At 37.8% G+C, this 26,066-nt stretch overlaps 1 protein-coding gene across 1 annotated transcript in view; it reads right to left on the bottom strand.

Moving 5' to 3' along the window:
* Nucleotides 1–26,066, bottom strand: part of LOC128642128 (regulator of G-protein signaling 11-like) — an 801,065-nt gene that overhangs the window by 139,953 nt on the left and 635,046 nt on the right. The window contains exons 13-14 of the mRNA XM_053694807.1: nucleotides 11,891–12,006; nucleotides 3,297–3,384 (exon numbers count right to left, since the gene is read on the bottom strand). Coding sequence (XP_053550782.1) covers nucleotides 3,297–3,384; nucleotides 11,891–12,006 — 204 coding nt within the window. The remainder of the gene's footprint in view (nucleotides 1–3,296; nucleotides 3,385–11,890; nucleotides 12,007–26,066) is intronic.

Below are 26,066 nucleotides of genomic sequence, written 5' to 3'. Positions count from 1 at the left end.
TAGTCAAACCAGGAAATTACTAGGGAATGGATTAGCTGTTTAGTAGTTTCAGAACTCAGAAAAGTACGAATTTTGGAGATATTGCGTAGGTGGTTGCGACAGGATGAAGAGAGCAATTGGATGTGGAGTATGAATGACAGACTGGAGTCAAGTGTAACTTGATGAATATGTATATATATACATATGTTTATATATGTGTACATATATGTTAATGTATTTATATTTGTATAGATGTATTTACAGTCATACAGTATATACACATTTTAAAAAATGAAAATGTATGTACAGACATATATATATATATATATATATATATATATAAAGTGCATTATATCCCTTTGCCATTAAGCAGATAAAAACATGATAAAACATATTTATGCAATATTCATATTTAATAAAGACTTTCAACTATGTATATGCTGTAAATATTTCACATATATTAATTTGCAATGTTGTATGTGTGATGGGTGTTTTTTTCATCAATTTTTTTCTCTCCGTTGGCTTCTATGGGGAATGTGAAAATGCGACGGAGTTTGCACAATTGTTGGGTGTTAGGTTTTATAAAGTTTTATAAGTATTGTTTCAAATAATTGTAGGGAAACTCTTGTATTTTAAGTCTGTTGTTTTAGGGAACATATGTGGAGTTTATGATCTGATTTTTGGTACTCTGATATTGTCACCAATTATTTTGATATAATTATAAGGGAACATTTGTTATAATTTTTGGTTGTTTTACTAGGGGGTATATTAGAGATAGCGGCGGGTAGATGGAGTATCTGTTGATTTACTATTGTATTTCTATACACACTCTTATATATTCACATTGCAGTTTGATTGCTTTGTAGAAGTGGAGACCTATTGCACACTGTCCCTAATATACCCGATCCTGTCTGATCTTGGAAGCCTAGCAGGGCCAGGCCTGGTCAGTACCTGGATGGGACATCGTTTGGGAACTCCAGCTAGGGGCGTATTGAATCTCTGCCTTGAATTGTTTAATTGTTGTTTGATTCATAAGCTATAAGGTAACATGTTTTACACTGAGGTTTTCCTTTATTTTATTTTTTTTGTCATTCATGAATGTGTAGGTTGCTAAGATATTTTTATTTAATTAGTTATATAGTGACACACACACACATATATATATATATTTATATATACTGTACATATACATACATACAGTAATTTTTAACTTTTATTTGTTATTTACTGTACGAATATACAGTCACTATTATAACTGTATTCTATTTGAGTACATATGTGATTTGAAGTATTTTTTGAAGGATGCAGACAAAGATATTAATGTCCATATACTTACAGATGTGTTTTTGTTATGCCTCTCAATCTTTTTATACACATTGCATATATAATATAGAATATTGTGCATTTATATTTTATTGTGCATTTATATTTTTTTATGTAAATTGCAAATTATAAACATTTTTAGATAATATTGTTTGGGTAACCTTTGTTCACATTAAAAGTGTATTTAGGACATTTATGATTTTTATGATTATTTTTAAACCTGAAGAAACAGTGCTGAGCAGTGACAAATGCGTCACTTTGTTATAATAAATGTTTTATTGTGAAATCAACACATATGCTCCTGTTGTGTCTTCTACAAACTTACATGCTGATACGAGCATCACTGTGACAAGAACTTGGGATCTGCTGAGGGGAGTCTGCCGGACAACTCTGAGGATCCGGTCTGCTTTTTAGCACTGGTGATAGTGCTTTATTACATGTGAGTTCCCACTTTGGATTTTGAAGGTTAAGGTGTACACTTTGGATGTTAAATACTAAACCATGAGGCTCCTCCTTTGTTTTACTACCTTTAGTGAATTCCAACAAAGGCTTCATAGCACTGGTGAGATTTCTCTGGAAACATGCACAAATGTTAAATGTATTTTAGAGCAAAATCAGGCAAAATAATATAAATATATATATTTGTGTGTGTGTGTGTGTGTGTGTAGTAATGTTATTTAATTTTACTTTATTAAACATTGTGAGGAGGAGTTTTAAGTTTGTGTTTGCTGACTCTTTAAGGGGGACACCTCTTTATATAGAACCTGAAAATATACTAATACAGTAATCATAGCCTCTCTTGAGAGCTTTTTCTTGAAAATCTAATTTGCTTTGCCCATTCCTCTTGTTAATTGTGTCATCCTTCCTGAACTTTTTCTAATACAGCACTATCCTGCAAGAGAACCATACTGCTTTCCCCATTTACATACATCCCCTTGTTTTACAGGTTATTTGTCTACCTGCCTTCAACGAGCTAGGTGTAGGTAAGGCTGGTAGGGAGTAAACAATCTCTTGGGGTGAGACTTAGATTCAACAGGAATATTGTACAGTGAAAGGCATTGCTTAGTGGTGAAATGCAGTGGAGGAAATGACATATGGGATATTTAATGATGCAGGTCATTGGGTTGGAATAAGATGTTGATATAAAAGGAAGTATATTGCTGCCTGTCACACATCATGGTGACAATGATCAGATATTGCCTAAACTGTAGCCGATCCAATAGAATATAAGAGGAGCTGTGGCTGTGGTTGAGTCTCAAGAGTGATGGCTGAACTGCTGCTATTGATAGCAACATGGCTGTTACTTTGCTGCGGCTCTGCTGCTATCAATAGTAGATTGCATAAGATTTAAAAGGGACAGTAAATTTAAAATTCAATCACCATGGTTCAGATAGAGCATGCAAGTTTAAACAACTTTGCAATCTACTTTTATTATCAAATTTGCTTTGTTCTCTTGGTATCCTTTTGTTGAAGAGTAAACCTAGGCAGGCTGATAGTAGTGTGCACGTGTCTTTAGCATTCTATATCAGCAGTGTTTGCAGCTATGTATAACATTGCTATAAACATTGTTGCAAACACTACTGCCAGATGGCTAAAGAAACATACATGCTCCTCGGATTACTCTTTAACAAAGGATACTAATTGAACTAAGCAAAATTGTTAATAGAAGTAAAATGAAAAGTTGATTACAATAACATGATCTATGCAATCAACATAACAATTTTTGACTATACTGTCCCTTTAAGGGGGTTGAGCAAAATCATTTTCTAATAATTATCATCAGAAAAACACCAATAAAGTCTAAGGGATTTTTGTAGCTAAATCATTTGAAGACAACGTTTTTCTAATGGATTATGACCCTCCCTCTAATTTTGTCTACCAAGACTTGCTGACAAGTAGAATAAATATTAGCTATGTTTTATATGAATCATCAATCAGTTGATATAAATAGGTCATATCATGATCTTGAATAAAGAAATATTTGTTTTACTTACTGATACACAGATTCTACTGTCGCTGTCACTTTTGAGTGCTCTCCATAACGTAATTCCTCACATGCCTCCCAAAAACAGAGGTTCTCAGCTAGAAATAATGAGATAATATCATTATCAACATAGAATAAAATGTTTTATCTTTAAAAAGTACATGAACTTTATTTCTCCTGGTTTTTTTTAATGAATTAATTTATTTACAACAGTGCAACTCTTGGCAGGGCCCTCTACTAGGGATGGGCGAATGTTTCGCAACATTCGAAAAACGGCACGAATTTTAACACATTCGTTTGTTCGAATCGAATTTCGAATGTTTACATAACATTCTAACATTCGATTTTCGAATGTTCGGTTTCGAATTTTACGATTACATTAGAAAATATTATTTTCGAAAAATTTGAATTTAGATTGTAATAGTATTTCTAAAGCTTTTTCTTTAAATGTAATATTCGAATTATGCAATACAGTATTCGAATTCGAAAAAATTGAATTTAGATTGTAATAGTATTTCTAATGCTTTTTCTTTAAATGTAATTTTCGAATTATGCAATATTCGAATTCGAAAAATTCGAATTTAGATTGTAATAGTATTTCTAATGATTTTTCTTTAAATGTAATATTCGAAATATGCAATATTCTATATGGAAACATTCAAAATGATATATTTGTAGCTATTATGTATCAATTTACTAGATTCCCGCCCTACCACATGAACTATTGAACTTCTGAATAGTATTTGTTAAATAGAATGTTAAATTCGAAATTTCGAATGTGGACATTCGATATAATTATAAACATTCAAATTCGAAAGTGACATTCGAAAACGGTAAATAACATTCGATTTTCGAATTTTTAAGAATATTCGTTCTTATCGACATTCGGATTTAGAATTCGAATTTCGGTAATAACATACGTTCTACATTCGAAAATTTACACATTCGCCCATCCCTACCCTCTACCCATTTGATCCCTATAAATGTTACCTTGTATACCGCCTATGTTTATAGCACTGCGGAATCTGTTGGCGCTCTACAAATACTTGATAATAATATATATGAATGATACCCAATTAAGACATTTTGAAAAATAGAAATGTTGAACCTTTCAATATCATAGACTATTTAATTCGTTTTTAAATGGCCTATGTTTTTTCCTTTGTTACCCCTTAACGACCAGCGCCGTACCCTGTACGACGCTGGTCGTTATGCTCATAAGGACCAGCGACATACCCTGTACGTCGCTTCTCTCTGTCGCAATCTCGCTCAAAATAGCGAGAATGCAGTATTTCTGCATGCCCTCGCGGGGCACTGCAGAAATATATTTGCAGAGTTATCGATGCAGAGAGGGCCACTGTGTGGCCCTCTCTGCATCGCACAGTGGTGGTGCCGATCATTGGTGGGTGGGAGTGTAATGAGGGAGGTGGGTGGGCAGCCCATCGCTGGAGGAGGCGCGAGGAGGGTGAGAGTGGGTGGGACCGCTACACCACGCAACACGTTGGGGGAAAAAAAAATAGAGCCGGGAAGTGAGGGGAAAGGAGGGAGGAAGGGCAATGAGGGGGATTCTATGTGGGATCCATTGAGGGAAAGGGATCCGGGAGGGGGAGGGTAATGAGGGAGGGCAAGTACACTACAGAAAAAAAGGGTATTTTAATTTATTTATTTTTAAATTGCCTAATTTGCTGCAAACTGGGTACTGGCAGACAGCTGCCAGTAGCTAAGATGGCGGCAAATAGGTAGAGGGGGGAGGGTTAGAGAGCTGTTTGGGGGGGATTAGGGAGGTTATGGGGGAAATGGGGATAATACACTGCAGAAACCCTAAAAAACTTTCTGCCAGTACTTAAGATGGGGGTCACCTTTGGGGGTTGGGGGAGGGAAGAGAGCTGTTTGAGAGGGGTCAGGGAGGGATCAGGGGGTGGGATGTGTCAGATGGGAGGCTGATCTCTACACTAAAGCTAAAATTAACCCTACAAGCTACCTAATTAACCCCTTCACTGCTGGGCATAATACAAGTGTGGTGCACAGCGGCATTTAGCGGCCATCTAGTTAATAAAAAGCAATGCCAAAGCCATATATGTCTGCTATTGCTGAACAAAGGGGATCCCAGAGAAGCATTTACAACCATGTGTGCCATAATTGCACAAGCTTTTTGTAAATAATTTCAGTGAGAAACTTAAAATTGTGAAAAAGTTAACAATTTTTTTTATTTTGATCGCATTTGGCGGTGAAATGGTGGCATGAAATATACCAAAATGAGCCTAGATCAATACTTTGGGTTGTCTACTAAAAAATATATAGTTTTGATAGGTAAATATAAAAAAATGGCTCTATTTCTGTTTAAATGTAGTGAGGGCAAAAATGCTAAAAATGCTCTGGTCTTTTGGGGAAGTTTTTGTCTGAAATGCCCGGTCCTTAAGGGGTTAAGGTGTAATATTCTGATCTTTTTATCAGCAATTTCTTTTTTATTATTATTTATATTGGAGTTTTAGAGAAATAAAAAAAAGATACATACAAGATACATTCTACAATGACAGAATCATAGAGCAGGGGCAATAAATTGGAAATACATTTCCCATGATGTTCAGCCAGCATTTTTTCAGCTGGCTGAGTATCATGGGAAATATAGTTCTAAAACCTCTGGAGGTCCACCATTGATGACCCCTGTCATAGAGCATTACAATAATAGAGACCTCTCATTATAAAATAAGCCATCTGAAGACCAACTGATACCACTCATGGATCTCAAACCTACTGTATGTAAAAAACATGAAGATTGGAGAAACCCTCCCAACCTGATGTATGAAACCTTTGGACCTAATCAGAAGAAATTCTAGAGATGTACCTTTGGCTTCAGGGGAACAAATTATTTTGCTGATTCGGGTAGTCATCTGATACACAAACCGTTAAACACACTGGCCCAGATTACAAATGGTGCGCTAATGTTTTTCCGCTCACATGCTAACTGGGCTCAAGTTAAAAAATTAGCGCAGCTGAATTAACAAACATATTGCAAGTTAAAAGTAAAAAGTTTGCAAGTGAGACTTAAGTGCCCTTACTTCAGGACTTCGGATATCATGACTGCGCTCACTCCGTCTACATAGACTTCGATAAGGAACTCTACGAAAAGCCTTATTAGTTATCACTTGCCCAGTAACCTGACACTGCTAGATCAACTGGGCTTAAGCCGAAGGTGCATTAGGAATACTTCACATTCCTATTTTCTTTTTAGTTTAAAATATATATTTCTATATACTGCATATCTGATTATTTTTTGTAAAAAATATATTTATACCTATATATCTATATGAATATATGCAGATATAGATATTTATATATATATAAAAAAATATATAATATATATATATATATATATATATATATATATCTTGTATATACATAATATAAATATATATATTTTTTAAACAAAAAAATAAGTGAAGAAAATAGGAATTTCAAGTATTTATATTAATATATATATATATATATATATATATATATATATATATATATATATATATATATATATATATACACAGTCGTATGCAAAAGTTTAGGCACCCCTGACAATTTTCATGATTTTCATTTTTAAATAATTGGGTGTTTGGATCAGCAATTTTATTTTGATCTATCAAATAACTGAAGGACACAGTAATATTTCAGTAGTGAAATGAGGTTTATTGGATTAACAGAAAATGTGCAATATGCATCAAAACAAAATTAGACAGGTGCAGAAATAACAGCCTCTATACGCTTCCTATAGCCTGTAATGAGTGTCTGGATTCTGGATGAAGGCATTTTGGACCATTCCTCCTTCTGATGGATGCCGAGCATGGACAGCCCGCTTGAAATCACCCCACAGATTATCAATGATATTCAGGTCTGGGGACTGGGATGGCCATTCCGGAACATTGTACTTGTTCCTCTGCATAAATTCCAGAGTAGATTTTGAGCAGTGTTTTGGGTCGTTGTCTTGTTGAAATATCCAGTTCTGGTGTAACTTCAACTTTGTGACTGATTCCTCAACATTATTCTCAATTATCTGCTGATATTGAGTGGAATCCATGCGACCCTCAGCTTTAACAAGAGTCCCAATAATGGCACTGGCCACACAGCCCCACAGCATGATGAAACATCCACCAAATTTTACTGTGGCTAGCAAGTGTTTGTCTTGGAATGCTGTGTTCTTTTGCCGCCATGCATAACGCCCCTTGTTGTGACCAAATAACTCAATCTTTGTTTCATCAGTCCACAGCACTTTCTTCCAAAATGAAGCTGGCTTGTCCAAATGTGCATTTGCATACCTCAAGCGACTTTTTTTGTGGCGATGCACAGTGACACCATCTGCAGCAAGATGATTTTGTAGGTCTTTGGAGGTGGTCTGTGGGCTGTTTTTGACCGTTCTCACCATCCTTTGCCTTTGCCTCGCCGATATTTTACTTCTGGCCTTAACAAGAACTGTCCCTGTGGTCTTCCATTTCCTCACTATGTTTCTCACAGTGGACACTGACAGCTTAAATCTCTGCAATAGCTTTTTGTAGCATTTCCCTAAACCATAATGTTGAACAATCTTTGTTTTAAGGTAATTTAAGAGTTGTTTTGAGGCCCCATGTTGCCACTCTTCAGAGGAGAGTCAAAGAGAACAACAACTTGAAATTCGCAACCTTAAATACCTTTTCTCATGATTGGATGCACCTGTCTATGAAGTTCAAGCCTTAATGGGCTCACCAAACCAATTGTGTGTTCCAATTAATCAGTGCTAGGTAGGTAGGTACAGGTATTCAAATCAACAAAATGACAAGGGTGCCCAAATTTATACTTCTGTCTAATTTCGTTTTGATGCATATTGCACATTTCCTGTTAATCCAATAAACCTCATTTCACTACTGAAATATTACTGTGTCCATCAGTTATTTGATAGATCAAAATGAAATTGCTGATCCAAACACCCAATTATTTATAAATGAAAATCATGGAAATTGTCAGGAGTGCCTAAACTTTTGTATGCGACTGTGTGTGTGTGTATATATATATATATATATATATATATATGTGTGTGTGTGTATATATATATATATATATATATATATATATATATATATATATACTGTATATGTGTGTGTAAAACAATTGAATACAAATTATATTGCATGTTTAAAAAAAAATTGTATATATACTCAAAATTGTATATATACTTTATGTGTATATATGTGTTTAATAAACTTTTTTCAATTAGCCATGCTTTACAAGTACACAATACATACATACAATCTATAACTTTCAACTTGTAATATGAGAGAAAGTGTGCCATGCTAACACTTATCTAGTAAATGGGATTTATTAATGATAGCATGGTCCAGCAATATTGCTTATCTGATCCTCGCTATCACCAGCACACCACTTCTAATCTAGCCCATTATTGGACAAAACAGATAAAAAAGGAATGATTGCTTGACCAAATTGATTTGTTCATTTATTCATATTATTTGGTGCCAAAAAAGGAGGTTGACCATTCATGTTTACATTGTCCAATGTGCAACCCTACCATAGTATTACTAATGATTGCTATTAGGGACAACCTTTTAGGCACTAAATGTTGGACTTTAGTCATGCCAGCTTGTACAATCAAGCCTTAACCTAGAATAGAAAGGTGGGAGATGGGGGAAGCTCAGACATTTTCAATCTCTTTGACTAGAGCTATCGGAATCTGCAGTAGTGTGACTTCTGTTGCTCTGTGATCTAGTTATTTACTCATATTCAATCACCGAGTTGTATGTTCTGTTAACAGTGAAAGATAGGCTCTTTTAATTGTTCACATTCAACAATGTAAGATTTTTTTTAAAATTAGTTGAAGATATTTGCTATTCCCATTGAAGATAATGGTAACCAATCTGAATCCAACATTTGTCCAAGATGAATGCCCACATGATCAAAATTTGTCTGAACCGAATCTTGGGGAGAATCTAAAGCAAATCTTTAGGATAAAACAAATGTTTTGCCTGTGTACATTAAATACAATATATCTCCAGAATAGGCAAACTATGGGCTAGATTACGAGTCGAGCGATATTGTTAGCGCAAGGTGCATAAACGCGATTGCATAATCATACTGTTCTTTATGCTCTAATCCATATTAAAAGTGGCGTGCTGTTTAAATTACCTCAAATTAATTTGCGCCAATTTGCAGGTATTTACGCCCCACCATATTTTCTATGGCGTGGAATCACTTGAATGCAATCGCATTTAACGCTCAAACTTCTTACGCACCCTGAAAGGTTGCCAAAGAGTTTGGTTGGAGGAAACGGTTGCACTAAACTATTCTATTAACCCCTAAACCTCCACACATTGCAAACTACTCCCTGCTGCACCCTCAGACTGGATTGGGTACACATCCTATGACCCTGCAACATTCTCAGTCCTTGGTGCTCAATAGCACTCTCAGAAAGCTGTGCTGTCCCCAGAGTCCAAGGCAGTTAACCCAAGACAAGTCTGGGTGCAAGGCCCATAGGGAAAATTACAAAATAAATTAATACAACACACAGAGAAAGTTCAGGACTCGCTTTCAAGCTCTCAGCTAAGATTAAAAGCAAAACTGTAAGAGTTTTTTAAGACATCTGGCCAAATGGGACAAACCCAGGTACCACGTCAAGGTCTCTACCAAAACCTGGGTCCCTAATACAGCCATGCAAATGCAAGCTCTTGGCGGAGAAGTTAAAGAGCAGCGGTCTTACGACCACTGCTTCTTAACTTCTGTTTCTGGCAAGCCAGAAACTTTGGGGGTAGATTGAAGCATCCGCTGTGTAATAAATCTACCTCTAAGAGTGAAGCACAATTTATAGCTTGCGAGTTAACTTTGCTAGACTGAAGCTTTTTGCATGTGTAGGGTAGTCCACGTATTACAAGTTGAAAGCAATAAGTTTTTGCACGAGCAGTAACCAGACGGGTGCAAAAAGCCGAACTTGAATATCGCGAACGTGCTAACGTATTCCCCCATGGAGCATGAAAAGTGGGGGAAAAAAACTAACATTCTTACTCTCTTTCAATCCTGATCATGTTTTCACAAGTGCGCTAATCTGACATAAAATATGAATATTTCACATTCCAATGTTCTTCACATTGAATAATATCTTCTATTTATTCTTAAATACATACAGGTGGCCCTCGGTTTACGCCGGTTCAATTTGCGCCGTTTCAGAATAACAACCTTTCTTTCAGTCATGTGACTGCTATTGAAAAGCTTTGGAAAGCAATGCACTAATTAAATAGCCAGTAGGTGGAGCTGCCCGCTTGTTTTGCAGCAAAGTTATGCAACTTAACAGCCTTAAAGGGACATTAAACACTTTGAGATGGTAATATAAAATGATAAATTGTATATAATAAAACAACTCTGCAATATACTTTCATTATTTATTTTGTCCTCTTTGCCTGTAATTCCATTCTGAAATTGTGAGCTTTTCAGTTCCTGTTAGAAATGGAAGTGCAGAACACTGTTATATCCAGCACAACCTTTGGCTGCACACTCTAGTGACCTATTTATAACGGTCCCTAATTGGTCACAGCAGAGAAGGTAACACAAGTTACAACATGGCAGCTCCCAGTGTTTTATAGACACTAAAACTTTACACTTATTTTGTCACTTTTTAAACAACTAATGAAACTTTAAAAAATACAACTACATATTACTCATGGACTAATCTTTTCTTTGAATGCATCATTCTATCTAGCATGTATTTAGTGTTTAATGTCCCTTTAAATTGATCTGTGTACACAGATCAGACCAGCTCTATCGAGCAAAATTTAGCAGGCACTTCCCTATTATCTTCCTGTCCAGCAGCTTCAGGTGAGGGTGCCTAACTGCTTATTAATCACTGCAGATTAAAATGCATAGGTGCAGACCCAATATTATCTAACATGCTAACAATGCAGAGAACTGATTGCAGAAAAATGCAAGTAAAAAAACATTTTTGTTAGTTTGATGATGATGCAGTCTGTTGTGTGATTATTTAAATAGGTGCTGTTAGCAAATGTTTTTGTTCATTAAACTTGGTTTGATGATGATACAATCTATATTATTAGGTTTATAATGCTGTTTAGCATTTAAAGTCTTCATTTCAAAGCTTTAAAAATAATGTATTAGCTGTTACTTATGACAATTTTGAGAGGGGCCTGGAACCTAACTCCCTCACTTCCCATTGACTTACATTATAAACTGGGTTTCAATTTACAATGATTTCGATTTACAACTATTCCTCCTGGAACCTAACCCTGGTGTAAACTGAGGGCTACCTGTATTTATATAAAATTGATAATAGAAGAAAATTAGAAAGTCATTTAACTTTTTCATGCTGAAATCATGAAAGAAACATTTTGACCTAAATCAGTTTTCAACCATAATCTTCCCATTTGGAAAAAAATCCTCTATTAAAGTTCCCCTCTTTCAAAGCTGCCTTATGGTTTAGCTCAAAAGCTTAAAAGAGATCTTAATTTGTATTCAAACATTGAATTTTTGTGAATTTTTTCATATAAATCTAAAACTGTTTATCAGAAGAAGTTTTTTTTAATGGACTCTAATGTGATGTAATGTGATAATGAAGGTTAAACTTACCACTAAACTCCTTCTCTAAAAACTGTAGAAATTCTTTCCTTCCACGTTGGTCGTTAAGCAGCTCAGTGAAATTAAATGTCCAGCGTTCTATCCTAAGTTTGCTTGGCATTGGCACCCTGAAAGGGAAATCAATGTATTTATTAAAGGACTAGATAACAAGTGAAGCGCTAATTTATCGTGTGTCCGCAAACGGGCAAATTCAGCCATTACAAGTGGCTGGTTTATTGCTACCACAAGCTTGCGGTAGAAATTATCGCTTAAAAATATTAACTAGAGGTCAGACCTCTGGTTACTTTTTTAAAATTTGTATACCAACTAGCCCCCAAAAAATATGTGTAGTTCCTTTTACAAATTAAAAAATTCTGGAATTAAAAAAAATAAAATAAAAAAAATAATATATAACTGGACTAGGCAGTTTTGGGAGGCTAAGGTTGGAGGCTGTGCGGTACTGTAAAGTGCCTTTACATAGCGGTCTATGGGAACTGTTTTCCCTGTAAATATATATGTATGCTTATATACATATATATTTAAAGGGACACTAAACCCACATTTTTTTCTTTCATGATTCAGAAAGAGCAGGCAATTTTTAGCAACTTTCTATTTGACTCATATTATCAAATTTTCTTCATTCTCTTGCTTTCTTTATTTAAAAAGGAAGGCATCTAAGCTAAGGAGCCAGACAATTTTTGGTTTAGAACCATGGACTGCACTTGTTTATTGGTGCTGTCCAATCAGCAAGGACAACCCAGGTTTTGAACCAAAAATGGGCCGGCTTCTTAACTTACATTCTTGCTTTTCAAATAAAGATAGCAAGAGAATGAAGAAAAATTGATAATAGGAGTAAATAAGAAAGTTGCTTAAAATTGCATTCTCTATATGAATCATGAAAGAAAAAAAATTGGGTTTGGTGTCCCTTTAAGCTCTGCTGCCCTTCGCTGCACTAGTTCTCATGCATGTCTGACGGCATGAGAACGAGACTCCCATTGGAGCCTATGGAAGCGAGTACTCGTGAACACAAGGTTGCATTGCACAACACTTGTATTACCAGCGCACATTTGCGTGCACTGGTATTACTCAGATGAGCACAAATATTGCATTCGCTGAAGCGATATTTTGCGCTCAACTTGTAATCCTGCACCTAATTTTGTTTTGGTTTTTAAGGCCTTGTGTATATGGGAATAGAAGGATTGTGATAGAGTCCATTAACTTAATAACATAAGAATTAATATTCCACATCAATGCATCATGATAGATTTAACAACTCTAAAATGTTCTACAATTTAATTCATCTTAAAAAAGAAAATAAATTACTGGCTATATAACAAGAGATACAACAAGACTGTTTACACTACTCATATATGTGAACAAATTAGTTATTAACATGTCCATTAAGTTCTGGTTGCATTAGTCAGATTACAAAATACCCATACACCTTTGCTTATCTTGTCATGTAGATGGCTATTCAGGCTAATTAAAGGGACATTAAACCCAAAGCTTCCGCCTAGCTCCTTTACAATCCATAATGAATGCCTCTGCCAGACTCATCTTCCTTACACTTCGCTCTTCATCTGCTGCACCTTTCTGCCAATCTCTTCACTGGCTTCCTCTTGCCTCCAGGCTTAAATACAAAATTCTAATTCTGACATACAAAGCCCTCAACTGCACTGCTCACCCCTATATCTCAGACCTTGTCTCTAGATACTCTCCCTCCCGTCCCCTTTGCTCTGCTCATGACCTCCTACTCTCCTCCTCTCTTGTTACCGCTTCACATTCCCATTTACAGGACTTCTCCAGACTGGCTCCCATTGTGGAACTCTCTGCCTCGCTCTACAAGACTCTCCTCTAGTTTTGAAAGCTTCAAGCACTCCCTAAAGACTCTACTGTTCAGGGATGCATACAACCTACACTAACCTTTCTTTATACCAGTTCCTCTCCTCCATTGCTATCCCCTGAACCCCCTTAGCATGTAAGCCTAAGAGCCCAACTGTTTGTAGACCACCTTCCTTAGAGCTGACTACAACAGTGTGACTCTCGGCAGGGCTCTCTACCCATTTGATCCCTATAAATGTTACCTTGTATACCGCCTATGTTTATAGCCCTGCAGAATCTGTTGGCGCTTTACAAATAACTGATAATAATATCATGATTCAGATTGAGTTTAAAGTTTTAAACAACTTTCTAATTAACTTCTATTATCTAATTTGCTTTGTTTTCTAAGTATCCTTTGTTGGAAAGCATACCTAGCTAGGCTCAGGAACTGGGAGCTAACTGCTGATTTGTGGTTGCACATATATACCTCTATCATTGGCCTATTAATGTGGTCAGCTAATACCCAGTTTTGCATTGCTGTTCTTTCAATAAAGGACACCAAGAGAATGATGCAAAATTGGTTAAAGAAGTAAATTGGAAAGTTGTTGAAAATGGTATGATCTATACAAATCATGCAAATTCTTTTAAAATCATACCTATATAGGCTCAGAAGCAGTAATGTACTACTAGGAGCTAGCTGATAAGTGGCTGCACATATATGCCTTTTGTCACTGTTAACAAAATGAGTTTAGCTAGCTCCCAGTAGTGCACTGTTGCTCCTTCAACAAAGGATACTAAGAGAATGAAGCACATTTGCTAATAGTTCATTAGTCTGTTGGTTAAAATTCTATGTGCTGTCTGAATCCTGAAAGAAAAGAAAAAAAAGGTTTCAAGCTAAAATTAAGCTTAGAAGCCGTCCATTTTTGGTTCAGCACCTGGGTAGCGCTTGCTGATTGTTGTCTAAATGTAGCCACCAATCAGCAAGCGCTACCCAGGGTTCTGAAGAAAAAAAATGGACTGGCTCCTTGCTGCTCTATCTACACCATGAAAGTTTAATTTTGACTAGACTATCCCTTTAAGTAAGCTTTTATGTGAAAAAGAGATGCGTATGTGTTGGCTGTTTTTGGTACAAAATATGATTCAACTTCCTTGCCTGCTTGTATAATCATTACACAGACTGCCATTTGCCTGTTATCTTTTGGCACAGTTTTTTATTAATATGTGAGAGATAGAAGAAATAAAAAAAACATGCCTTTATTTAAAAGGGATATTAAAGTGAATGTAAATTTAGATGATAAAGTGCCCGGTTTTTAAAAATCCGATTAAAAACAGGGGCACTTTAATCCATCAAAATTTACATTTCACTCGTGTTGTGAAAATACCTTTAAATCTTAACAGCCGCTCCAGCAATTCCCCCGGTCGTCGCAAGCCTCTTCATAAGTCAGAAATGAAAGATCGGTCATCCTCCAATCACGGCTTCCGCCCCCCCCCCCCCGGGGGGAATCAATGTCTGATTCAACGCCGTGATTGGAGAAAGCCGGATTCCTCATTTTAGACCCCGGAAGAGGCTTTGCAACGGGGCAGGGGAATCGATGCAGCGGCTGTCAAGATTAAAAGGTAAGTATTTTTACAAGAGTGAAATGTAAATTTTTATAAAATAAAGTACCCCTGTTTTTAATCGGAATTTTAAAAACCGGGTACTTTATCTAAATTTACATTAACTTTAAATAGTTGGGTACAACTTCAGTAGTACGGTTAATCTGCAAACGAGAAAAGCACACAGCGCTACCCAATTCAAAGTACAAGTACTGTAATTTATTAAAAGCTCTGCCCTGCTACAAAAATGCACTTACAGGGTTAAAAATAACATACCGGAGACGTACTGACCCCTGAAGTAGTCTGCTCGCTTTAAGCAGATGAAATGTGTAGGGTTTTTGAAGAAAAATCTTTTCTATTAGTTATGTACATTCACGGACCGGACTACTAATAACAGCCGAACGGACAGTCTTCATTTGTACTTCCAAGTGCCGGTCCGGAATAAGCTGTGCAAGGAATCTTCCGTATGAGGGATTGCTCTGAACAGTGGAAAGCGGTAAAGTGAAAAAGGAGCTGTATACAGGCTGGCAGTACCGAGGACGTTGATGTTTCTTTGATGAGCATGTGTTTATTTTTAACCATGTAAGCGCATTTTTGTAGCAGGGCAGAGCTTTTAATAAATTACTTGTACCTTGAATCAGGTTGTGCTGTGTGCTTTTCTTGTTTGCAGATTTACCTCCTTTGTTGGGACCAAGGTGCCCAGTTTATTCATCACATAGCAGCAACCGAAAAGAGGATTCGTTATTTCAACTTCAAGTTTATGATCAGAGAAGAGAGTGAGTCATTGGCAGTTCATTGGTTTCTTTCTATTTTTGTTTCTGTTGAAACACAAACACGCAAGGACTGTAGTTAAATCTAGATGGTGATAACGTGTGCTCTGTTGAAACTACGAGACTTTTCCACTGATACACCTATATTAATATTACAAATTTATATAGTGACAGCACCACTAAATGATTACGTAATTCGCTTAAATGCTCGTGCCCGGGATAGAGTCTAGTCTCCTTACCCTATAATTAAATAATAAAAAAGAATCCCAGCATCTAAGTCTAAGAATATTTTAATAATTCAATTCAACAGCACAAATGGTCTACTTCAGACAACCGCTCCGAAGCACTAGCTAAATAATCACATTCAACTCAGTCAAAACCCAAAAAATCAAAAAGAGAAAAAAGAAGAGAATGTATCAAAAAGAAAAGTTCAAACAAATAAAAACTGGAATCGCCCCCCAAGGCGTCCCAAGGGGAAATGACTAGCAACACCTGCCAAAAAAATGAAAAAAGTTCACAGCCTCAGTTGTTTATAGATGTTTCTGTGGTGCACAGATGATATAACAGTCTCTTCAAAAATTGCAGCTGCTACTAGTATCCCACGAAATACTGTCCCAATGTCTCTTTAGGAGAACACTTCTGTAATCCAGTCTTATTATGCTGTTATCATCTGACACTTTCAGCATCCCATAATGCTCAGTATATAGCTCATAGAGAACTTGACAGTTGTATTATTTATAGGCTGCATATATTCAAAAGCAATCTTCCATTGTACTTCCCTTATATTAGGGTAATTATGCACACTGAGGCCCCTGTGTCTCGTATCCGCTAACACACATATGCCTTCTCTTATATCGAAATATGTGACAGAGGTATATAGTAATGAGTAAGCCCAACTTCACACCATAGTAATCTTCACTCACTATGCACAAATAGTCAACCACTTGTTATACAGCTTCCTCAGCCACTTCATATATCGCTTCAACAGCCAATCACAGTATCAAGTATATACCAGTGTTACCTGGGTCTTGAACTTAGTCCAGTGCTTGGTGGTGTAAAAGGCATCAGTGAGACTTACCGCAGTCGTGTGTGGAAATGGATAGCAGCAGTTTTCGGGTCCTCCGGTCTCCTACCTCAATGTCGCCGGTCTCCATATAACAGATTTAGTGTGCAGCCTTCCAAACACATAAATACATATGTACACAAATACATATGTGTACATATGTATTTATGTGTTTATATATCTATATATGTGTACATTTGTATGTATGTGTTTATATGTGTATATATGTGTACATATGTATTTGTGTTTATATGTGTATATATGTGTACATATATATATATATGTGTACATATGTGTTTATATGTCTATATATGTGTACATTTGTATTTATGTGTTTATATGTGTATATATGTGTACATATCTATTTATGTGTTTATATGTGTACATATGTATTTGTGTTTATATGTGTATATATGTGTACATATGTATTTATATGTGTACATATGTATTTGTGTTTATATGTCTATATATGTGTACATTTGTATTTATGTGTTTATATGTGTATATATGTGTACATATCTATTTATGTGTTTATATGTGTACATATGTATTTGTGTTTATATGTGTATATATGTGTACATATGTGTTTATATGCGTATATATGTGTACATATGTATTTGTGTTTATATGTGTACATATGTATTTATGTGTTTATATGTCTATATATGTGTACATATGTATTTATGTGTATATATGTGTACATATGTATTTATGTGTATATATGTGTACATATGTATTTATGTGTTTATATGTGTATATATGTCTACATATGTATTTGTGTTTATATGTGTAAATATGTGTACATATGTGTTTATATGTGTATATATGTCTACATATGTATATGTGTTTATATGTGTATATATGTGTACATATGTATTTGTGTTTATATGTGTATATATGTGTACATATGTATTTATGTGTTTATATGTGTATATATGTGTTTATATGTGTATATATGTGTACATATGTATTTGTGTTTATATATGTATATATGTCTGTAAATATGTATTTACACATATAAATAAATACATATGTACACACATCTTTAGACATGTATATGTATGTATGTATCATAATCTGTATGCTAAAGGCCTTTGCCTGCCTTTTTTCCCCAACACCTGAGATCTCATATCTGTGAGTTTTTATAACTTTTGTGTGCAATATTTTTTTAAAATAATTTTTATTAGATGGTGTTATTATGAGTGTAACTGTACATTGTAATGTATTTTTGAGGTGTTTTGTGAGTTTTATGTTCTGCAAAACAGTTAACCAGAGCTCTGAGGTCGCGGCAATCATTATAGCATAAATCGTGATTGAGCTCACGCGTTCGCATTTACTTTCAACTTGTAATACTAACGCAATTTAACTTGCATGCAAATGAACAAGTACTCTGGCCCTAACATACACCTAGATTACAAGCTGTGCGGTACAGTTATGTGCAGAATAGTCACCTACTGGGTTTTACAAGTCGTGCGGTATGGCTATTCCGCTAGCGTTATAGCCTACACCATAAAGCCCAATAACGCACTCAAAAAATGGCCTTTGAGTGTGGAATGTTCAGTTACCTGTATTACAAGTTGTGCGCTATGGCTTTTCAGCTAGCGTTATAGCTTATACCGCAACGATAAAGTCCACAATCAAAGACCAGTAGTTATGGATTTTGTGAAACAAGAATGTTTCACAAAACTCATAACAAAAATTTTAAAAAGTAGACTAACTCCCATAAACTAACTATTAACACCCTTGCATCGCAAATACTATAATACACCTATTAACCCCTAATCTGCCACCCACCAACATTGCGACTACCTAAATCAAAGTATTAACCCCTAATCCGCCACCCCCCACATCGCCAACACTAAGTAAACCTATTAACCCCTAATCTGCCGACCCCCCCCACATCGCTACTAATAAAATAAACCTATTAACCCCTAAACAGCTGACCCCCCCCCCACATCCCAACAAACTACATTGAACTATTAACCCCTAAACCTAACACCCGCTAACTTTAAATTAAAGTTACAATATAACTACCTTAAAATAAATAAAAATTTATCTGTGAAATAAATAAAACCTAAGCTTAAGCTATAAATAAACCTAACATTACTATTTAAAAAAAAATAAGATACCAAAACTAAAATACCTAAATTACAAAATTAAAAAATCCTAACACTACAGAAAAAAAAAACATTACAAAAAAATAACAAAATCTAAAATTAAACAAAATAACAAAACCTAACATTACACAAAATAACAAACCCCCTAATCTAACACTAAACTACCAATAGCCCTTAAAAGGGCCTTTTTTAGGGCATTGCCCTAAAGTGTTCAGCTCTTTACTTTAAAAAAAAAAATACAGATTACCCCCTAACAGTACAACACCCCCCCACCCACCCGACCCCCGAAACTAAAAAAGACCTAACTATAAAAAAAACTAAGCTACCCATTGCCCCTAAAGGGGCATTTATATGGACTTTGCCCTTAAAAAGGCAATCAGCTCTTTAGTGCCCATTAAAAAACAAAAAAAAATCCTAATCTAAAAAAAACCCGAATCCAAACCAAAATATTTAACACTAACCCCGAAATAGGTTCTCACCATTCCTGAAGTCCGGCAGTGAAGGTCGTCTTCCAGGCGGCTCCATCTTCAATCTTCATCCAGAGGTCGCGGATTGGAGCAGGATGAACGACGGTGCTGACATCCGACGTGGCGCCTCCTCTTCTTGCGATCGTTCGCTGCACACTGAAGATTGAATGCAAGGTACCCCTTTTATATTGGGGTACCTTGCATTCCTATCGGCTGATTTAAAATGAACTGCTTAAATCCTATTGGCAGATCCTGCTCCACTCGGCGCCGCCTCAGCTCAGCGACACCGTGATGCAGATTGAAGATGGAGCCGCCTGGAAGAAGACCTTCACCACCGGACTTCAGGAATGGTGAGTACCTATTTCATGTGTAATGTAAATTTGGTCATTTAAGTTTTTTAGTTTTGGTATCTTAATTTGTTAAAATATTAATGTTAGGTTTATTTATAGTTTAAGCTTAGGTTTTTGATTTATTTCACAAGTTTTTATTTCTTTTATGGTAGTTATATTGTAACTTTAATTTAAAGTTAGCGGGAGTTAGGTTTAGGGGTTAATAGTTTAATTTAGTTTTAATGCAATGTGGGGGGTCGCCGGTTTAGGGGTTAATAGGTTTATTTTAGTAGTAGCGATGTGGTGGATAGGCGGATTAGGGGTTAATAGTTTTATTTAGTGTTGGCTATGTCGGAGGACGGTGAATTAGGGGTTAATAGCTTTAATAATGGGGAATGCATTGTAGTGATCGCCATTCCGCAATCGCAGGTGTTAGTTTTTTTTATAACACTTGTTCTCCATTGGCTTTTGTGTGGTATGCAGCTTACCGCACCATAATGCACAACATAAGGTTTTTTTTTCTAGCTTGTAATGGCTGCGCAATAGAAATTGCGATACTGCCACATTTTTAACGTTAACGCACTGGTTTAGCACACAACTTGCAATCTTGCTGATGGTTAGTAGTAACCCTACTACTGCAGCTGTACCTAGCAGTTAAAGGGACATAATACTCATATGCTAAATCACTTGAAAGTGATGTAGCATAACTGTAAAAAGCTGACAGGAAAATATCACCTGAGCATCTCTATGTAAAAAAGAAGATATTTTACCTCACAATTTCCTCAGCTTAGCAGAGTAAGTATTCTGTAAAAAACAAAATGTATGCATACCAGATAAATTCCTTTCTTTCCTGGCAGGGAGAGTCCACGACTTCATTCCTTACTGTTGGGAAATACAACACCTGGCCACCAGGAGGAGGCAAAATACCCTAGCCAAAGGCTTAAATATCCCTCCCACTTCCCCTATCCCCCCAGTCATTCGGCCGAGGGAACGAGGAAAAGTAGGAGAAACATCAGGGTATAAAGGTGTCAGAAGAAAAACAAAAAGGGAGCAGCCCAAACAAAAATAACTTACGGGCGGGGTTGTGGACTCTCCCTGTTTTCGTTCCATAAGGCAGGTAGAGTCCACGACTTCATTCCTTTCTGTTGGGAAAACAATACCCAAACTCCAGAGGACACTAAAGGAATAACGGGAGGGAACAGAAGAGGCGGACCCTAATCAGAGGGTACCACAGCCTGCAAAACCTTTCTCTCGACACCTGCTTCAGCCGAAGCAAACACATCAAACTTGCAAAATTTAGAAAAAGTATGTAAGGAGGACCAGGTAGCTGCCTTACACATCTGATCCATTAAGGCTTCATTTTTAAAAGCCCAGGAAGAAACTACTGCTCTAGTGGAATCAGCTGTAATCCTCTCAAGAGGTTGTTGTCCCGCCTTCTCGTAAGATAGGCGGATGATGCTTCTCATCCAGAAAGACAGGGAAGACGTAGTGGCCTTCTGACCCCTACGCTTACCCGCATAGATGACAAACAAAGATGAAGATTGTCTGAATTCCTTAGTAGCCTGAAGGTAGAACTTCAAGGCATTAACCACATCTAGATTGTGAATCAAACGTTCCTTTGCTGAAGAAGGATTGGGACACAAGGAAGGAACAACAATCTCTTGATTAATGTTGCGATCTGACACCACCTTAAGAAGGAAACTTGTTTTTCATACCTTATCGGCATGAAAAACAAGGTAAGGTGGGGGGTCACTTTGCAAGGCAGGAATCTCAGACTTTGTGAGCAGAGGCAATAGCCAATAGAAACAAACCTTCCAAGATAACTGTTTAATGTCAACACTATCGCATGGGCTCAAACGGATCCTGCTGCAACACACGAAGAACAAGATTGAGACTCCATGGCCGAGTCATCTTTATAAACACAGGTCTGATCCTAGTCAGGGTCTTAATGAAGGTCTGCACATCCGGAAGCTCAGCTAATCTCTTGTGCAGCAACACTGACAGGGCCGATATCTGTCCCTTCAGGGAACTAGCAGATAGACCCTTCTCCAGTCCATTCTGGAGAAAAAATAAAATTCTGGCAACTTTAACCTTATGCCAAGAAAAACAACACTCCTCACACCAGTGCAGGTAAGTCCGCCACACCTTATCGTAGAAGCGTTGAGTAACTGGCTAATGAGCTTGAATCAAAGTGTTGATGACACTCTCAGAGAAACCTCTCCTGGCTAAGACTTAGCATTCAGTCATCTTCATAGAATCTAGATTTTGATAAAGGAAAGGTCCCTGTATCAGCAGGTCCCTGCGACAAGGTAACCTCCACGGAGGAGATGAGGACATCCCCACCAGATCCGCAAACCAAGTCCTTCGCAGACAGGATAGAGCAATTAGAATCACCAATGCTTGCTCCTGTTTGATGCAGGCCACTACTTGCGGGAGAAAATGTAATGGAGGAAAGAGGTATGAGACTGAACCTCCATGGAACCACTACGGCATCTATTAGAACCGCTTGAGGATCCCTCGATCTCGACATGTACTTGTGTAGTTTGACATTGAGATGGGAGGCCATGAGGTCTATCTCTGGCATCCCCCATCTGCTGCATATCTCTGCAAAGACCTCGGGGTAAAGAGACCTTTCCCCTTTGTGAAAGGATTGCCTGCTGAGGAAGTCTGCTTCCCAGTTGTCCACACCCGGAATGTGGATCGCTGGCAGCGTACAGTTGTGGGCCTCCGCCCATTCTAGGATTTGAGAAACTTCTCTCATCGCTAAGGAACTTTTCGTTCCTCCCTGATGGTTGACGTAGGATACCAAAGTTATATTGTCTGATTGGAATCTGATAAACTGGGACGAGCCCATGAGGGGCCAAGCCTTCAGAGCATTGAAGATTGCCTGGAGTATTGATCGGAAAAGTGGACTCCTCTTGAGTCCACAGCTACTGTGGCTTCCTGGTCCCCAGCCAGAAAGACTAGCGTCCGTAGTCACAATCTCCCAGGACGGTCTCAAGAAGCACATGCCTTGGGGCAGGTAATCTTGACATAGCCACCAAGAGAGCAAGTCTCTCAATAGGTTGTCCAAAACTATCTGTTGTGACCGATCAGAATGGTCGCCATTCCATTGTCTCAGAATGCATAGCTTTAAAGGTCTGAGATGGAATCTCACAAAGGGAATGATGTCCATAAGACACCATGAGTCCAATCACCTCCATACACTGGGCCACCGAAGGTCTCAAGGAGGTCTGGAGGGCAAGACATGCTGTTGCAAAGTCTATGATCTGTTAGAAAGATCTTCATGGACACCAAGTCTATAACTGTGCCCAGGAAATTGACTCTGGTATTTGGAATAAGCGAACTCTTTTCTAATTTTATCTTCCATCCATGTGACCGAAGAAGACTTAGAAGAAAGTCTGAGTGATCCCTTGCTAGACAAAAAGATGGAACTTGTACCCAGAGGAGCTACTGCTATACCTTCTGGCAACTGCTAGAAGAGCCCCCAGAACCTTCGTAAATATCATTGAAGCAGTAGCTAAGCCAAACAGAAGTTCTATGAACTAGAAGTGTTGATCCAGAAAGGCGAATCTCAGGAACTGGAAATGTTTCCCTGTGGTTAGGAACGTGAAGGTATGCATCCTTCAGATCGATGGTGTTCTTCCTGAAGCAGGGAAAGGATTGATCTTATAGTCTCCATCTTGAAGGAGGGGACACTTATAAATTTGTTTAGGCACTTCAAGTCCAGAATTGGATGAAAAGTTCCCTCCTTTTTGAGAACCACAAAGAGGTTTGAATAGAACCCCAGACCTCTTTCTGATGCAGGTACCGGGACTATTACTCCTAAGGAGGGTAGATCCCTTACGCAATCTAAAAAGGCTGTCCTCTTCTCTGGCCTTGTAGACAGTCTGGAGAGTAAGAATCTGCCCCTGGGCGGATACCATTTTAATTATATCCGGTATCCCTGAGATATGACCTCCAGAACCAAAGTATCCTGAACATCCTGAAACCAAACGTCTGAGAAAAGCGACAATCTGCCCCTACTCGATCCCATCTCGGATCGGGGCCACCCCTTCATGCCGATTTGATATTGTGGGCTTCTTTGTCTGTTTGGACTTGTTCCAGGACTGAGCAGGCTTCCAAGTGCTCTTGGGCTGTTTGGGTTTGGATGAAGATTGAGATAATTGGGATTTGTCCAAACAAAAGGAGCAAAAATTAGAGGAGTGCCATGCCTTAGCTCTGTTCTTCTTATCCTAAGGTAGGAAGACACCTTTCCCTCCATTAACCATAGAGATAATGGAGTCCAAACCTGGTCCAAATAAAATCTTCCCCTTGAAAGGAAAAGAAAGGAGTCTGGATTTAGAAGTCATATCCGCATCTTCAACCAGAGAGCCCTGCAGTATAGGACCGCAAAACCTGAAGCCTAAGCATTCAGGCAAATAATATGCATATTTGCATCATAAATGAAAGAATTAGGTACTCTTAAAGCTTTAATTATCTCCTGAATATCCTTGAGGGGAGATTCCACCAAGTTCTGACAGGGAGTCGCATGAGTAGGCCACTGCTGCAGTCGGTTGAAATAAAAATGCTGCGTGTTGGAACATTTTCCTTAGGAAAGTTTCCAACTTCTTATCCATAGGTTCTCCAAAGGAAGAGCTATCCTCAAGAGGGATAGTAGTACGCTTGGCAAGTATTGCAATGGCACCATCCCCCTTAGGGATGGAGCCCCACAGCTCTAATTGAGAGTCAGGGACTAGGAACAATTTTTTTTAAAAGTAGCCGAGGGGGGGGGCGGAGTTTAGCCACGCAGGACGATGGCTGTCTTCTGAAATAGCTCCTATCTCCTACTCCGACTAAAAGCAATCAAAAGGGCATGTGACCTATCCTTTTTTTCCCCATAAGCCTTCCTGAGACAGCAGAAATAACCCTTGATCCGGATCAGGGAGTATCCGATCTTGCTGGGGGTTAGCAACAGCACTATCTCCTATACCTGGGCCTTCAGCCAGACAAACCCCACACTCACCTGAAAAATCTGACCACCGGAGCACACCAGTGCCTATCTCCTTACCTCCGGAACCAGCCAGCACTGCTATTGATTTAGCCTGAGAGCGGAGGATTGCGGCAAGCCGTGGAGGCAAAGTCAGAGCTCTGATGTCTCAATAGACACTGCGGTCCTCCCGATCGCCATCTTGGTCCCACGTGGCTGCCCGCATTTACTCTGCAGCAAGTAGATCCCCAGCCTTCGCTACGGAGGTGACAGTTTGAGAAGCAAAACTCAGTGTGAGTAAATACCGGATCACACTGATAACACACGCTCTCACTTGTATATTTAGGCTAAGAGGGGGGTTACAAATAATAAGGATTTGCTATAAATATTACAGACCTGTTGGGCATACTGAGTATTAACAGTCATTAGATACATAACTGCAGCCCTGATTAACACTTTTTATTAAAAGCACCACAAGTATTGCTGCAGAGAGACAAAGTTTTTTCCCTTTCCTCTTTTGCTGGACACGTTGTGGACAGGATCACACATCACCTCTAGAATCCCTTGGCAGTTTCTACAGGCAGAGCTCTAGAAAAACTGGTGTCCCACATTCTCTTGTTATATCCTTGCTGATGCCCACAACTCCTTTCTTTTTTTTTTTGCTTTATATGTGATGCCTTGCAAGAGGCAGCCCAAACCTGACAAACTGAACCCTGCTAAAACCCTCAACCATTATCTTAAACCTTCCGAGACTTCTGCTCCCTCTTGCACAAGAGGCGCAATAACCTCTTCATCACCTATGTCAAACCAACAGCAGCCTGCTGAGGCCTCTAGTAGTATGTATGTCACCAAAGACGACATCATGCACCTCTCTTCTAAAGCAGACATTAAGGAAATTATGCAAGAAATGAGAACCCTATTTGGGGACCTGCGCAAAGATATTGGTGCACTTGACCAAAGAGTGATGTCTCTAGAAGAAAAGCAAGTGACCACAGACAGCAGACTCCAGAAAACCTCGGCTCACATCCTAGAACAAGACCACAAAATCAACAGCCT

Source organism: Bombina bombina, chromosome 11, assembly GCF_027579735.1.
Source record: "Bombina bombina isolate aBomBom1 chromosome 11, aBomBom1.pri, whole genome shotgun sequence".
Taxonomy (NCBI): domain Eukaryota; kingdom Metazoa; phylum Chordata; class Amphibia; order Anura; family Bombinatoridae; genus Bombina; species Bombina bombina.
This window is presented reverse-complemented; position numbering and strand designations above follow the sequence as displayed.